The following is a 14,757-nucleotide window of genomic DNA, read 5'->3' as shown; positions in this document are numbered from 1 at the left end:
TTGCTCTGCGTCCACGTCATGTGACTATCAAGTTTCTCTCTCAGAATTGAAATAGCACGTTGGAAAGTAAGGGTGTTGTGGTCGGGGATGGCGGATGGGCGTATACATGCGTGCCTCCCCAGTGTGAACACACGTGTCGTACAGTCCTGCCTCCCGTACAGCGCTGCCTCCTGTTGTAGTTTCGTATTCAACAGCCTCTGTCTCTAATAGTGTTGTTGGCCCAGTTGATCACTGAGTTTAACGTCTATAGATCTTCCATAGCAGCCTGGTTCTCCCAGATATCTGCCTCAGAGCCTTTCACACATCATCATTAAATCAGAGTCCTACCTGAGCTGCAGAGCAACATGAACAGCATCAGTATGGGATCCATATCCAGTCAGTCAGGAGTCTGAACCAGCCTGTCTGTCTGAACCAGCCTGTGTGTCTGAACCAGCCTGTCTGTCTGAACCAGCCTGTGTGTCTGAACCAGCCTGTCTGTCTGAACCAGCCTGTGTGTCTGAACCAGCCTGTCGGTCTGAACCAGCCTGTCTGTCTGAACCAGCCTGTCTGTCTGAACCAGCCTGTCAGCGTCTTAACTTGGTGTCTCTTGGTCTTCTGGGTCTTTATGTTTGACACTCAGCTCTCCTCCTGCTAGTCAGTGTTGTTTCCTCTCCATCCTTTATCTCCTCATCAGCTTCATGTTTCTCTCTGATATCTGTACTGACAGGAAGCTGCTAGCAGTAACCACAGTGACTTCCTGTAGCTTCATGATGTCGCCAGCATCTAAAGTCCACTGTCCATCATTCAGTTTGATTTAGAGAACCACAGCTCCAGTCAGTTATGTGTGAGTTGATCTGCATCACTATCCATTGGTTCTGGGACATCTGAGTTTACTGCTGAGCCTCCTGGAGCCACTGGATGATCCAATAACCCCCCCCCAAACACACACACACAAACACACACACACACACACACACACACACACTAACACACACACTCCTCATTCCTATTGCCCCCTATTCATTCTGATGAACCCAGTCACTGTATTGTGAGTCAGTGAGTAATTGGCGTCAAACTGAAAAACTGAACTGTGCAGTAGAGGGAGAGACTCTGCTGTCCAGACTGGAGTGGGAAGGTTTTCTACCACTGAGGAGCCAGGAGGGAGAAGACTCAAGGCTGGATGGAGAATGATATCAATTATACAGACAGAGAAATCACAATTATATCAATTATACAGACAGAGAAATTATAATTCAGTCATTTCTAACATGAATAATAGAGATAAATCACAGTTCCATAATGTTTTAGGGTTCTTGTAGAAATCAGTGAGGATGTGTTTTAGGAAATCTTAACTAGTAGCCGAGTCTTCCATTTATTTGTATTGGGATGGTGAGTGATGCTCACCTGAGCTGCTGCTTTGAGCAATATTAGCTGTTTGTGTAAGAAACAGAAAGAGTAGAAACAGATAGGAACAGATTAGAAATCGAATCAGATAGAAACAGATAGAAACATATAGAAACAGATAGAAACAGATAGAAACAGATAGAAACAGATAGAATCAGATAGAAACAGATAGAATCAGATAGAAACAGATAGAATCAGATAGAATCAGATAGAAACAGATAGAATCAGATAGAAACAGATAGAATCAGATAGAAACAGATAGAATCAGATAGAAACAGATAGAAACAGATAGAATCAGATAGAAACAGATAGAATCAGATAGAAACAGGTAGAAACAGATTGAATCAGATAGAAACAGGTAGAAACAGATAGAATCAGATAGAAACCGATAGAAACAGATAGAATCAGATAGAAACAGATAGAATCAGATAGAAACAGATAGAATCAGATAGAAACAGCAGGGCTGGACAGGCTCGCTGCTCCCTCTGGCGGTGAGTCTGAAACCTGCAGGGAATCTGAGGAGAAACTACAACTCCATAATGTGAGAGGATTCTTCTAGAAATCAGAGGGGAGAGGTTTTAGAAAATATTCCTTCATTTACACAAATCTAAACTGGAGTCAGAGCCTGTTATGATTCCTTCCATTGACTTTGTTGGCCTGGTGAGTGATGTTTTCTGAGCTCCTGCCGTTTCTAACAACAATAATGATCAGAATAACTCACTGTAACTCACTGTTCATTTACAGCAGATCTCAAAGTGCAAAGAGGAAAGAACATCAGGTCAGAATTAGATCAGTACTCTGTATCAGCAAGTACTCCAGATGAAGTACTCGAACTTGTACTCAGTCACCATCTCAGCTCTCTACTGTGTCTCTAAGACCAGCAGGTGGTGCTGTTTCCTCATTTCTCAGCACCTGAGTCCACTGAGCTTCTCTTTCAGCCAGCAGCATTCAGCAGGTCAAGAGAAGAGAAGAGAAGAGAAGAGAAGAGAAGAGAAGAGAAGAGAAGAGAAGAGAAGAGAAGAGAAGAGAAGAGAAGAGGAGAGGAGAGGAGAGGAGAGGAGAGGAGGAGAGGAGAAGAGAAGAGAGGAGACAAAACGAGATGAGAGGAGAAGAGAAGAGAAATCCTTCCATTTACTTTACTTACTTACTTTTTCCATTTACTTTCCATTTACACCATTTGAATGATGCGTCTCTTAGTTCCTGCTTTCCCGCTGAGCAACATTTGTTCAATATTAATATTATTCATCATCAACTTGTCAAAAATCTCACTTAACTCACTGTAACTCTCTTTTCATTCAAATAAAATCTTCAAGTGCTGAAAGGGCAAAACGATTCAGATGAGTTAGATCATCAAACACTCCATGTTAAGTCCCACACTTTGTCACCAAAATGAACCGGCTGCATCACAACTCTGCTTCAACACAGTAATATATACAGTTCAGTAATACAGTTATATTCAGTGATATACAGCAATATATTCAGCTCTGCTGTGTGTCTCTATGGCCAGCAGATGGAGCTGTTTTCTCACAATTCTCAACACCTGAATCCACTGACCATCATTTTCATCTAGCAGCATTCAGCAGGTCAGTAGAATAGAATAGAATAGAATAGAATAGAATAGAATAGAATAGAATAGAATAGAGCAGAGCATTAGGTGTCAACAGATGCTGTTGAAAGCGTAGCGGCTCCTGCTGTTTGTAGGAGACTGCTGACAGCCTGTTTGAAGTGCAGCGCTCTTTTGATAAAGTTCATATCTTTAACTTTCAGAGTCTGGTTCACCAAACTGTAAAAACATGGCTGTGCTGCATTGAAACCAATGAGAATCAGAAGGCAGAGCTGTAAAGACACACAGACTGACTTCCTCCACTGCAGAAAGGCTGGAACACACTCAGCAGGACGGACACTTTGTTTTCCTCAACCACTTTTTGTCTTTATTCAGTTTTTTGAGTTACAAAGAACAAAAATACAAAAGAGAAAATATAAAAATTCAGCTGTATAACACTGTTCTCTTTAAAAAGCCAATTTTAGTAGAAATAGTAGAAAGGTTTTAGGTCTGAGTTAAAGCAATATACAAATGAGTTTTGTAGATGTGTTTAGCATTTAGCTGACAGTCTTATCCAGACCTGGGTCGGACCAAAACCACCAGACAGTCTCCTCTCTCCTCTCCTGTGTGGTAAAGTTGGTGGAGGTTCGGACCGTCACAGCCAGTCAGTACAAACACTCATGAAGATGAACGATAGACTCTTTAAAATCTTTTCACAAGTTTGCTTTTCCTTCCCAAGTCTACTGACTGAAGCTTCACACAACATCACAACACTAAGCTTACACATCTAAATCAATACATTTGAAGCACATCATGATCTATTGTACAGAGATTTAAAAAGAGAAACAAGCTTTCCAGCCTCAGATCTTCAGGCTGGTCTAAAAATAAAAGTTTCTCTGAAGGTAAAAGCCTGGTCTTCTTCTGTTTTCAGTGTCTCTACCAACCAGTGGAAAGCCCTACAGCTATGAGCTGCCAACATGTTGCTGCTGACCTGAGAAAACCTCTTATCTCCAAAATGTCAATCTAATGTGTTTTGAGAAGGTTTCAAGAACCAAAAGGTCATAAAATTTTCTTAACCCATAAAGGAATATGCAATCCTTCAATTTAAGTTCAAAAATTGGAGTAATGATGTTTTTGCCTGACAGTGATTATATGTGTCATATAGGAGCAATATTTCCATTTTTCAAAAATGGCAGAAAATGTACCTTTACATGTAAAATATGACCGCAGACAGCAAAAATAATTTCCTCAGGATCTTCATCACCAAGATGTAGAGGAGCTTCTGTCCTCCCAGAGGAATGAATGGACTCCTGCTGTCTGATGTCAACCTTCACCAACTGACATGAAGCATATGGTCTTTAGGTGTATAATTGTACGGTTTCATATCACATGTATGCAGATGATACGCAAATATATATAGCCGTGTCACCTAATGACCTACTACCTAATACAGTTCAATAGACTCCCTGGGACAATGCATTAAACAAATTAGTAGCTGGATGTTCCAAAATTTTCTCCAGTTAAATGAAGAAAAAACTGAAGTCATTGTTTTTGGGGCCAAAGAAGAAAGACTTAGAGTCTCTGCTCACCTAAATAGTCTGTCCTTTAAGAGCAAAAATCAAGCTAGAAACCTCGGTGTTATCCTGGATTCAGACTTAAATTTCAGTAGTCACATTAAATCAATAACTAAATCAGCCTTTTATCACCTTAAAAACATTGTAAGGATCAGAGACTTGATGTCAAAACCTGACCTAGAGAAACTTGTGCATGCTTTTATCTCTAGCAGGCTGGACTACTGCAACGGACTGTTTACAGGTCTGTCTAAGACAGCAATCAGACAGCTTCAGCTCATCCAAAATGCGGCTGCCAGGGTTGTATCAAGGACCAAAAAAGACCAGCATATAACTCCAGTTCTCAGAGCACTACACTGGCTACCTGTTTCCCACAGAATCAATTTCAAAATTCTATTACTTGTCCATAAATCATTGAACGGTTTAGGTCCAAGATACCTATCAGATCTCCTGACCCAATACGAACCTTGCAGACCTCTTAGGTCGGTTGGTTCTGGATTACTGACTGCTCCCAGAGTAAAAACAAAACCTGGTGAAGCCTTTAGCTTCCATGCTGCTCACATGTGGAACAAACTGCCAGTGGAGCTGAGACTTGAGCCAATGCTGACTACTTTTAAATCTAAGCTAAAGACCTACCTGTTTACCATTGCTTTTAATTGATTTTCTTTTATACTACTATTTTTTATTTTTTTTAAATCTGTGGGCATTTGCCTGTTTGCTTTTATTGTTTTTATTCTGTGTCCTTTTGCTTGCTCGCTTTTAATGTTTTTATCATTTGTTTCTTGTGCTTTTGCCTGTGTGCTCTGTAAAGCACCTTGGGTTGCCTTTGGGTATGAAATGTGCGATATAAATAAATGTGCCTTGCCTTGCCTTTAGGTGATACATCACTGTTAATATGTCTTTCAGTTTTTATTCATTTCTTTTTAGAGATCAATATTTAATAGCTTCTTTTTTTGTTTTCTTCACTTTCTGAATCCTACCCTGATGAATGTTTTGGTTGATGATGAAGATTTTTTAAGTGTATAAATGTAACGGATGTGGGTAGGGCATGGAAAGGAACAACTAACAGGGTTGGTTTCCAGCATTTATTTACTCCTGCAGAAGACAATACAACACACATGAGTTGCCTTCTGGTCTTCCCTGCACATCTGCTCCTAAACATGCAAAATAACAGAATTTACACCAGGAAATGGATGCTAAAATCTCTGCGGCGCCACGTTGGTCACATGGCAGCCCGCCGTAATACAAATGGCGCCTACAAAGTTAAATGAAAACGTCTACAAAACTTATATTAACGGTCAAAACAACACAAAACAGCTGGGTGACGTAATAGTATTAACAGTAAACAATATGCATTAAAGTTTTCCAAGGAAAACAATGAAATAGCGCGGCAGCATTTTTCCACACAACTTTCCCCCAGATGTGCAGCAAGGTCATTTCCACAGGAAACATTTTAAAAAATATAATGGTGAATAAAATAACTCATTAAGATAAAAAGTCACAAATACTCAACAGAATCATTAAATGATAAATAAAATTCACAAATACAAGTTGGAAATAAGAATTAATTACGGTAAATGTACTTTTAACTCTGTTACATAAACAACATGGTTAACTAAAACTCACAGACAGCCCAAGTGACATCAAGATAATAAATGACACATAAAAAGGGGACGGGGGGTGAATCTGTAGTTTCTTACGGTTATATTTTCGAAGAAAATGCTACAACCATACCCACCTGCCATACAATCCAATATCATGGAATGATTCAATCACGTTTAACACAGGCGTTGGTGGTATAGTGGTTAGCATAGCTGCCTTCCAAGCAGTTGACCCGGGTTCGATTCCCGGCCAACGCAAAGTTTTGCAACATTCAGATTTTAAACAAATTTTCCACAGAATGTATTTTATGTCGGTAGTTGTGAATGTCTGTCCTGGTTCTGCGTTAAAGAACAAACTTTCAGCTGTAGTATTTTCGTCGTGAAGCTACTATACAAATAAGGCGACTATATAAAGAATAGATAGCTGCCAACAGTATCTTTGCAGAAAATCACAGCTTATGAATTATTTTAGTCGGTAACTGCGACTGTGGAGAAGAGTCACTGGTTTGATGCCACACCTATAGCCCAGCATTGCATGCTCGGGTTTGGATACAGCGAAATGACTGACGTTTTGTTTATGACAGTGGTTCTCAACGTGGGGTCCGGGGACCACCAGGGCTCCTTGAGGGCATTCCAGGGGGTCCCCAGCAAATTGATCAATTGTTAAACTTTATTATTTTGTCATTTTAGCATGACTATTTTGATCATAGTTTCACTGTTACCTCTCTACCTACAGTACAGATAGTCATGGAATTCTGGACAAAATCATATCTAACAATAAAAATATTCTCAGATTTGGGTCCGAGAGACAAAATCTCATCAAATGGGGGTTCGTGGCCCTGATGTGGACTAAATTAGGGGTCCTTGATATGAAAACGGTTGAGAACCTCTGGTTTAGGAGACTCTGAACAAGGGGAAGCGAGTGGTCTGACCATAGTATATTCATCTTGTCACTGATGTCACTGATGATTTTTGAATCTTGTCACTGATTATTTTTATTTTATGATTTTTATCAATTGATTATAATATGATTTTAAAAGATTTAACATGTTCTTTACAAGCTGTTGTGCTCCTTTCCCCCGTGCACGTCCAGTGTGCGGCCGTACAGCCACTTACCCCCGGGAGGCGCTGCAAACCGGCACTTTAGCGAGAAGAAGCGGCGGCTTTTATTTTGAAGGATGATACCCACGCCGGGCCGGAAGAGATGTCTTGGTAACTCCAGAGTAAATCCTGTGTTGTGTTGGTGAAAACACGGCTAAACCAGACGCGGCTAAACCAGACCCGTCGTTGGGGAGGCTGGTGCTGGCTGACTTACAAGGTATTATACAGGACGTTGGTTTTGTTGCTGTGCGCCAGTGTGTCTCAGGAACCCCGGGACAGTTTTCTGTAATTCACCTTTTAACGAGCCGAGATAACTGTTAGCTTGTTGTGTGTCATGGCGGCTGGAGGCGGCGCGCCGCCACCGCATGTCGGTGATGTTGAGGAGGATGCTTCGCAGCTACTTTTCCCGAAAGGTATGTGAATTCACTCATTCATTTGCTTTAGTTATGTATACAGTCTTTATTCTTTCTATCCGTATACGCAAAATGCTAAAATTAAACATTACGTCAACAGACTTTTCATTCAAGTTGTTGGCTAACGTTAGCCCGTCACGCCAAACTCCAGTCAAAATGTAAGTTGCCTTGCTTACCGACAAACTTCATACCTCCCAAAATATGACTTGATACGTTTTCTGAACCACATTTCAAGTTATTTATTTAAGTAATAAATGCTTCAAACTGTTTGCTGCCGCTCCCGAGGCGTAACGTTACGTTATGATGGTGGGCGAAGACTGAGAATAACGAGAACCCGTTCTAACAGTTGAAACAAATGCTGTTTAGAAGATTACAAGTATGTGCCGGTACCGTATTTGGTGACCCATCAGATTCCGTGACCTGCAGTGTTGGTTAGGTTTAGGCATGAGGAGTGAGATGGTTAGGGTTGGAGTATCAGGGCAGGTCACAGAATCTGATGGGTCACCAAATTCGGTGTAACACCGGTTTGAAAAGTGGATATTAACGGATTAGAAAAGGCTTGGAACATTTTTTTCATGGAATATGTTCCTTTGACAGTAACCAAGGCCACGGCTTTTGACCGGAGTTAAAGTATAAGTCTGGTGTTGTTAATGCATTGCTTACCGTCAACAAATCCTATGAGAATAACAAAATCAACAATGCGTTTGCTCTACTCCCGTTACTTCCTGACTTACCACGTACCGTTTTTAGCCGTAAACCTTTAAATCCAGCTCACAAAGACATAGTTTACATTTTAAAAATCGCTAACTGTTACCACGAAAAGTCAGGCTGTTGTAGTTATTACCAAATCAAATTCAATCGGGAACAAATTCTTCATTACGCCGGGGACTATTTTCTGTGCTACGGAACTACTTTCCTGAGATGGCAAAGTGTTTACAGCCGGCTTATTAAGTTGTTTGAGGAAAAAGTGGTCCGGCCCGGTGCATGGTGATGATGAAATATGCTGCAGAGCAGCAGCATGGCTCTGTGACGGGTTTTTAACCGTTTTTAATACAATGCAGTTCTATGGCTGCTGGGACATGGCTGCACTGGGACCAGGATACATGGACCAGACTTGTTGGCAAAACAAATTCATTGCTGATTTTGTTATTTTCATAGGATTTGTTGACGGTAAGAAATGCATTAAAAACACCAGACTGATCCTTTAAGTCCTCTGCGTTCAACAGAATGACATGTGTTGCCGATTGTTGTTTCACATACTCTCAACCATTATAAAAGTACTAGGTCTGATAAGTTGGTCTAGTGTTGGGTAACTGTATGGACGAAGAAGCACTAGCTATATATATATATATATATATATTTCTTTTTTTTGGTTTTTTTTTTTTGGTTTTGGTTAATTGGAAACTGTCAGAATAACTAGCACAAAGGGGCACAATAGATTTAAAGGATAAGATAGTTACACCTGACTAAAGCAACACTGCTGAGGAAACTCCTCACTGGGGCCAGAAAGCAACTATTGTGTTTATTATTGCATTGTATCTTGCAATTTACTCAAAATGTGCACAGTATGAGGTCAGTTTTGTTAAATTTCATCTGAGCTCCAACCGCACACTAAATCCAGTTCCTTTTCAGTGTAACATGGTAGTGGTTTGCCATATATTTGCATAAAGACACATTTCCTTTCTAGTCATCTGTGTGACTCTCTTATTCGGTGGGGCTGCACAATTAATCGGAAAAGAAAAAATTTAAAATCTCAATATGAACTATTAGGTTGCAATTATGTTATCAGAGTGGTTGGAGTTGGTATTCTGCTGCTGAGCCCACCCTCTAGCCTATAAATTAAATGACACTTTATAAAAAAAACTTGTAATTGTATTCAAAAACAGCACATATTAAGCAACATCTCAGTTTGTTATCAAAAATGTTTCTTGTTGGCTAAAATAAAATCAAAAATACTGTGTCAGTATACTGTATTGCAAGTTATACCTCAATTGCAATATTCAGCAAAATAATCAAGACATGATTAGTTGTCAGTATTATGCAGCCCTGTTATCCATAGAGACTCCGGTCAGGTCAGGGAAGCGTCAATTCCCAGAGTGCCGACATTACGAGCAGCCGATAGTAAGGAGGTCAAGGGTCAGAGGTCACAGCAGCCAGGCAATGGATGGAACAAATGGAGAAGTGCAGGGGAGGAAAAGGCAGAGTTTTTCTTCTCGGAGGCTTCGCTAACACAAGCCGCTCTCCGCCGCAGAGTTTGAGAACGCGGAGACGCTGCTGAACTCGGAGGTCCACATGCTGCTGGAGCACCGCAAGCAGCAGAACGAGAGCGCCGAGGACGAGCAGGAGCTGTCCGAGGTCTTCATGAAGACCCTGAACTACACGGCCCGCTTCAGCCGCTTCAAGAACCGAGAGACCATCGCCAGCGTCCGCAGGTCAGGAGCCGGCCGGTCCCATATCGATATCGATATGAAGCCAATATCACGATTTCTTGTCGATATCAGTGTATCGTGATATGGCTCATGTATGCGAAATCACGTGTTAAATAATCTAATTAACGTTCATCCCATTGAATTGAATGGTAACGTTAGGTGTGATTTCAAACAAAACTGACATTTTCAAACAATATTCCTTAAGTTGAGAGTTAAGAGCCTTTTGAAAATGAAGATACCTGTTGACAAAATGAGCATTAAATCAGATATTGGTAGTTTTTAAAAATGACAGTAGGGAACCTAAGGCGTTCTGTTCTCTCAGTTTGATGTATCAACCATCTTGGAAATTAACTCTATTGCATATTATTATATGCTGTCAACTGGCATCCTGTTCAGTGATTGCAAGTAAACACCAGGGTTCCCACTGAAATATTATATATTTTAATAACAGGGAATTTTGTGAATATTAGCTTAGGAGGGAAGGGTCTCTGTTGGTGAATGGTTGTTTTTTTCTGTGTTTTTGCTGTTATTCTATGTAGCCTATATCGTGAATGCATGCAGCAGCCACTGTTCAAGACAAATTTCTTTTGAGGCAATATCTTGACATGTGTATTCCAGACAGGGAATATCAGGATTTTTTTCAGGAATACAGCAGAATGTATGTATTTTCCAACTGGTTTTCAGCCTGAAAAACAACATTAACAAACCAGGGAGGGAGAACAGTTTTAGGTCATGGAAGCACTCTGACTTGGGCCTAGTCCACACTATTCACTATTTGAAAATGGCGTTTTAGTTTTGAAAATTTTCCATCCACACTAGTGTTTTCACTAGCATTTTTGAAAAAATCCCCTGTCCACATAGTGAACCTCCAAAAACACATAATTTTGTCCATGGGCATGTGCAGGCCGCTTTACACCATTTCAGCCGGCTTTCCATCACCAGCATTTTTAAAAGGTTGTTGTTTACAGAGCCAACAAAGTCTGTTAGCATGTTAAGTTTCTGAAAAAATGGCTAAATCAAAAAGTGAAGAAGTGTCACGGCTACTTTGTGTTGCGTGAGCGAATTTGGGCGTCTCTCCAGGCCTGGATGGATCACATGACAATGACACGCCTGAGATCACATGACAATCACACGTCACGTTTTTGAAAAAGCCGTTTTCTCCGTCCACGCGACGGTGGTCGAAAACAGCGTCCACGGCGTCTGTGGGTGGAAGGCCAAAACGGAGAAATAAAGATGTGTTTTCAGATTTATCTGGATTAGTGTGGACCAGGCCTTAGTTCTGGAAAGTCCTGGGGGCCCTGTCAGATGTTGGACTGACATGTTGTCCCTCTTCTGTCTCCTCCAGTCTCCTCCTGCAGAAGAAGCTCCATAAGTTTGAGTTGGCCAGTTTGGCCAATCTGTGTCCTGAGGCAGCAGAGGAGGCCAAAGCCCTGATCCCCAGGTGGGTCCAGTCCGCCCAGCTCACACCGCTACACATAAACCACACCCAGTCTCTGAACTTGTAGCCATAGTTGCACAACAACGCTTTTGGGAAGCTTTTCTCAGTCTACAGATCCCTTTGATTAAGCTCTCTGCATTTCAATCAGGAGAGACTAGGATGAATGCTCGTATTAAAAAGTTTATTCATGACATGAAACAAGATGTAAACTTTGGCGTAAGCTCCATGGAGGAACTCCTCCCATTTGTGAAGTTAGGAGAACATCCGGGATAGACGTAGGAATCAGGACGTTCCCCTGGGGAGTTCCTCTGGAGCCTGGTGGTGATGAGGAGGAGGAGGAGGAGGAGGAGGAGGAGGAGGAGGAGGAGGAGGAGGAGGAGGAGGAGGAGGAGGAGGGGCGAAGGTAAGCACAGCGACTGGAATGACATCAGCATACGGCATAGATCTGAGAGAAGGACAGCAGCAGAGCAGGAGACGTGTGTATACTCCTGTCACTTAGATGATTGGCTCTTTGAAAAAGAGAGGGAAGTGACGGCTAACTCTGATTGGTTCTCTGGAAAAAGAGGGAACGTGTTCACCAAGTCTGATTGGGTAAAGAGAAAGCATGAATGAATGAATGAAATGATAAGTAGTCTCACTGATTGAAATTGCGGAATACTTCACATCTGTGTATATCTATATATGAAGCAATATATAAAGGGTTTCATTTCTAAAATGCTATAACTCCATTTTGGGCCATTGAAAACCTCATGTTCATTGGTCATATGATTACATCCTCTTAAATGTCACTATTTTCTCGGAGTTAAGGGACATACGATACCCATCTTAAAAGATATTCCAAAGTGATTTTCATTTTCCAAACAGCATTTTATCAGTTTATCAGAAGTTGAAATCAGTTTTTTCAGATGTCTTGCAGCACTCTATTTACTTAACTTGTGAGTGTATATATTTATTGACACTAATACTTCACTAACTACTGATAAAATGCTCTTATTAACTACTGATGAATTTACACAAACTATTTGAGTTGGACTGATCAATCTAATGTCCAGTGCCTGTTCTTTATACCACCTGCCCAGGGACTACAGATGAAAACTAGCCTTCTTGGCTAATTCTGGCATATTTTTTTAAATGTGCACTGTCCCTGTCAAATAAACTAATAAATGAAACGAAATGAAAATGTGTTTGTCTGTGGTGTTTCCAGTCTGGAAGGCCGGTTTGAGGACGAGGAGCTGCAGCAGATCCTGGATGACATCCAGACCAAGAGAAGCTTCCAGTACTGAGGAGGAAGCCTGACGAGTCTCGCCGTCCACAACCGGGATCGGCCTGTCGTATCGCACTGTTTCTTAAACTACGGGTCGGGACCCCAAAACCGGCTCGTTAGCTTGTTCCTGATGGGACGCCACATGACGAGTACCAGCGTGTTTTAATGAGCCTGGCTTCAGGGCGAGACTACAGCCATTCAGTTTGGGTCCTGGACTGACCTCGCTCAGGAGCCCATGTTGTGTAAAGTGGTTTCTATTTTCTATTTTTCTGTCTATTTTCTGATTACAAAGCCTGAAAGGAGGGAAAAGCAGAGAGAACGATGACATGATCAGAGCCCAAACCTGAAAATTCCCACTGAGCATGTGTTCATGACATCGCTGTCCTCTCTGAAACGTCCAGTTTCCCAGGTGCCCTGAACGCCTCTTTACCACAGGCTCTGTTTATTCATGACAAAACTAAAGTGAGTTGGTTTTCATCATTGTACAGTTATAACATTCCCTCTAGTTTTACAATAAACTGCATAATGTTTTTTTTTAAATGTCTCGTTTTTTCTTTTATCTTTGTGGAAAACATCAGCAGGAACCTGGTGTAGAGGAAGGTACAGATTGACTGATATGAGTTTCTGTAGACTGACGGGAATATTTTTGGATTGAAGCTGTTGATAGCCAATATTTTCTAACAATATTCAGTATGTAACTGTTTTTCATGTCAAAATCCAAGTATTCAGTGTTTCCCCCAGACTTTTCTTCTTGTCAGGGTGGAAAAGCCTCGTGGGACAATGAAACTCCACTGAAACCCAAAATACTGATGATAATAATAATAAAACATTCATGCTTAATTATGTCTCATTAGAATCAGTTCAGGTCAAGATGTTCCCATAGACAACCAGGGTAATATTGATCAAGTCAAGATCCATAATCAATCAAACTGCATCATATCAGACTGGACCAGATCCAGTTTAATAAAGTGACGATATCGGCTCCATATATCGATAAACTGATATATCGGTCCAACCTGAGCCTGTTTTACACCAGGGAACAAACCGCGGTTCGATGCCGGAGCGTCCTGGACGCCGGGTGTCGTGTGATGTCACAGGTTTGATCCCCACAGCGGCCACGCCTCCTGACCGAGACGCTGAACGCCAGCTGGGTTTCGTCCAAGTATTCTTATGCCAGATAAGATGTGCTGAATGGAAACTTTCCTCAACCTCACAACCAAGTTTTTACGCTCGCTTGAAGCACAAATTTTGTCGATAAAAGAATTATGTGACAAGCAGCTATAGAAAAACATATTTGTCGAATAACGTCGGCTTGGCAGGATCGGCCCGACGAACGGTTCAGTTCAACAGTTAAATAGTGGCATAGGACTCTGAAATATGTGTAAAATATCTGACCAACACAAAATATACGTGTTGTTTCTAAAGTGTGTAAGTCTACATGGAGGTTGTATGGCCATTAGTTGGTTCATTGTGGAAAAAATACAATAAATGTGATTTTACAATTACTTATTCCACGGCTTTGCTGAATACTCTATTCTGATTGGTCCATTACGGCATTCTACAGTCTGTTATTTCTGAATAGCAGACCAACGCAGTTCTGATCGCAGACTCTGGAGGACCACGTCCAATCATATCAATCCGCAGAAAGAAGTCCGGTAAATTTAACGGTTAATTAAGCAATATTACACTCGAGGGTGAGCTTTACCGTCATTATTCAGAAATGAATACATTTTGATTATCATTTTGATTATCTGCTTTACCGTCATTATTGGCACTTCAGTGATGCCAATAATGACGGTAACGCACACCCTCTCGTGTAATATTGCTTAAGTAACGACCTGCAACAGACGAGTTCTAGTCCCTGTTGAGTCAGCAGCCAACTTGAGCTAATGCTTTCTAGAGATCGCGGGATTTCCCAAACTGAATAAATACCACACATATAAACACAAAACTGCCTCGCTAGCTCGATCTCGTTGTAACTAAGATATCTGCTGAAAAAAATATTTTTTTCCAT

The 14,757-nt window shown here is 41.1% G+C and overlaps 1 protein-coding gene and 1 non-coding gene across 2 annotated transcripts; both read left to right on the top strand.

Annotated features, from left to right (window-relative positions):
- Positions 1–6,284: 6,284 nt before the first annotated feature.
- On the top strand, positions 6,285–6,356 carry trnag-ucc (transfer RNA glycine (anticodon UCC)). The gene has a single exon. It is a non-coding gene; the product is annotated as a tRNA-Gly (tRNA).
- Positions 6,357–7,307: 951 nt separating this feature from the next.
- polr2d (RNA polymerase II subunit D) lies at positions 7,308–13,283 on the top strand. Its single transcript, XM_071527456.1, has 4 exons — positions 7,308–7,612; positions 9,864–10,044; positions 11,387–11,482; positions 12,684–13,283. Exons 1-4 carry the CDS (start codon positions 7,534–7,536, stop codon positions 12,760–12,762), a joined length of 435 nt encoding a protein of 144 aa, XP_071383557.1. The 5' UTR covers positions 7,308–7,533; the 3' UTR covers positions 12,763–13,283.
- Positions 13,284–14,757: the final 1,474 nt, after the last annotated feature.

Source organism: Centroberyx affinis, unplaced genomic scaffold (assembly GCF_046629955.1).
Source record: "Centroberyx affinis isolate AG114_WGS23_722 - 3 ecotype Tasmania unplaced genomic scaffold, CSIRO-AGI_Caff_v1 ptg001539l_1, whole genome shotgun sequence".
NCBI lineage: Eukaryota > Metazoa > Chordata > Actinopteri > Beryciformes > Berycidae > Centroberyx > Centroberyx affinis.
Note: the sequence above shows the minus strand (reverse complement) of the source record. Positions and strands in the feature narration are given on the sequence as shown.

Bases quoted from the DNA above. Each gene is read 5' to 3' on its own strand.
- polr2d (XM_071527456.1), top strand. From the start codon at position 7,534: ATGGCGGCTGGAGGCGGCGCGCCGCCACCGCATGTCGGTGATGTTGAG. The intron at 7,613-9,863 runs GTATGTGAATTC...TCTCCGCCGCAG, and splicing joins GCAGCTACTTTTCCCGAAAG to AGTTTGAGAACGCGGAGACG. The intron at 11,483-12,683 runs GTGGGTCCAGTC...TGGTGTTTCCAG, and splicing joins GCCAAAGCCCTGATCCCCAG to TCTGGAAGGCCGGTTTGAGG.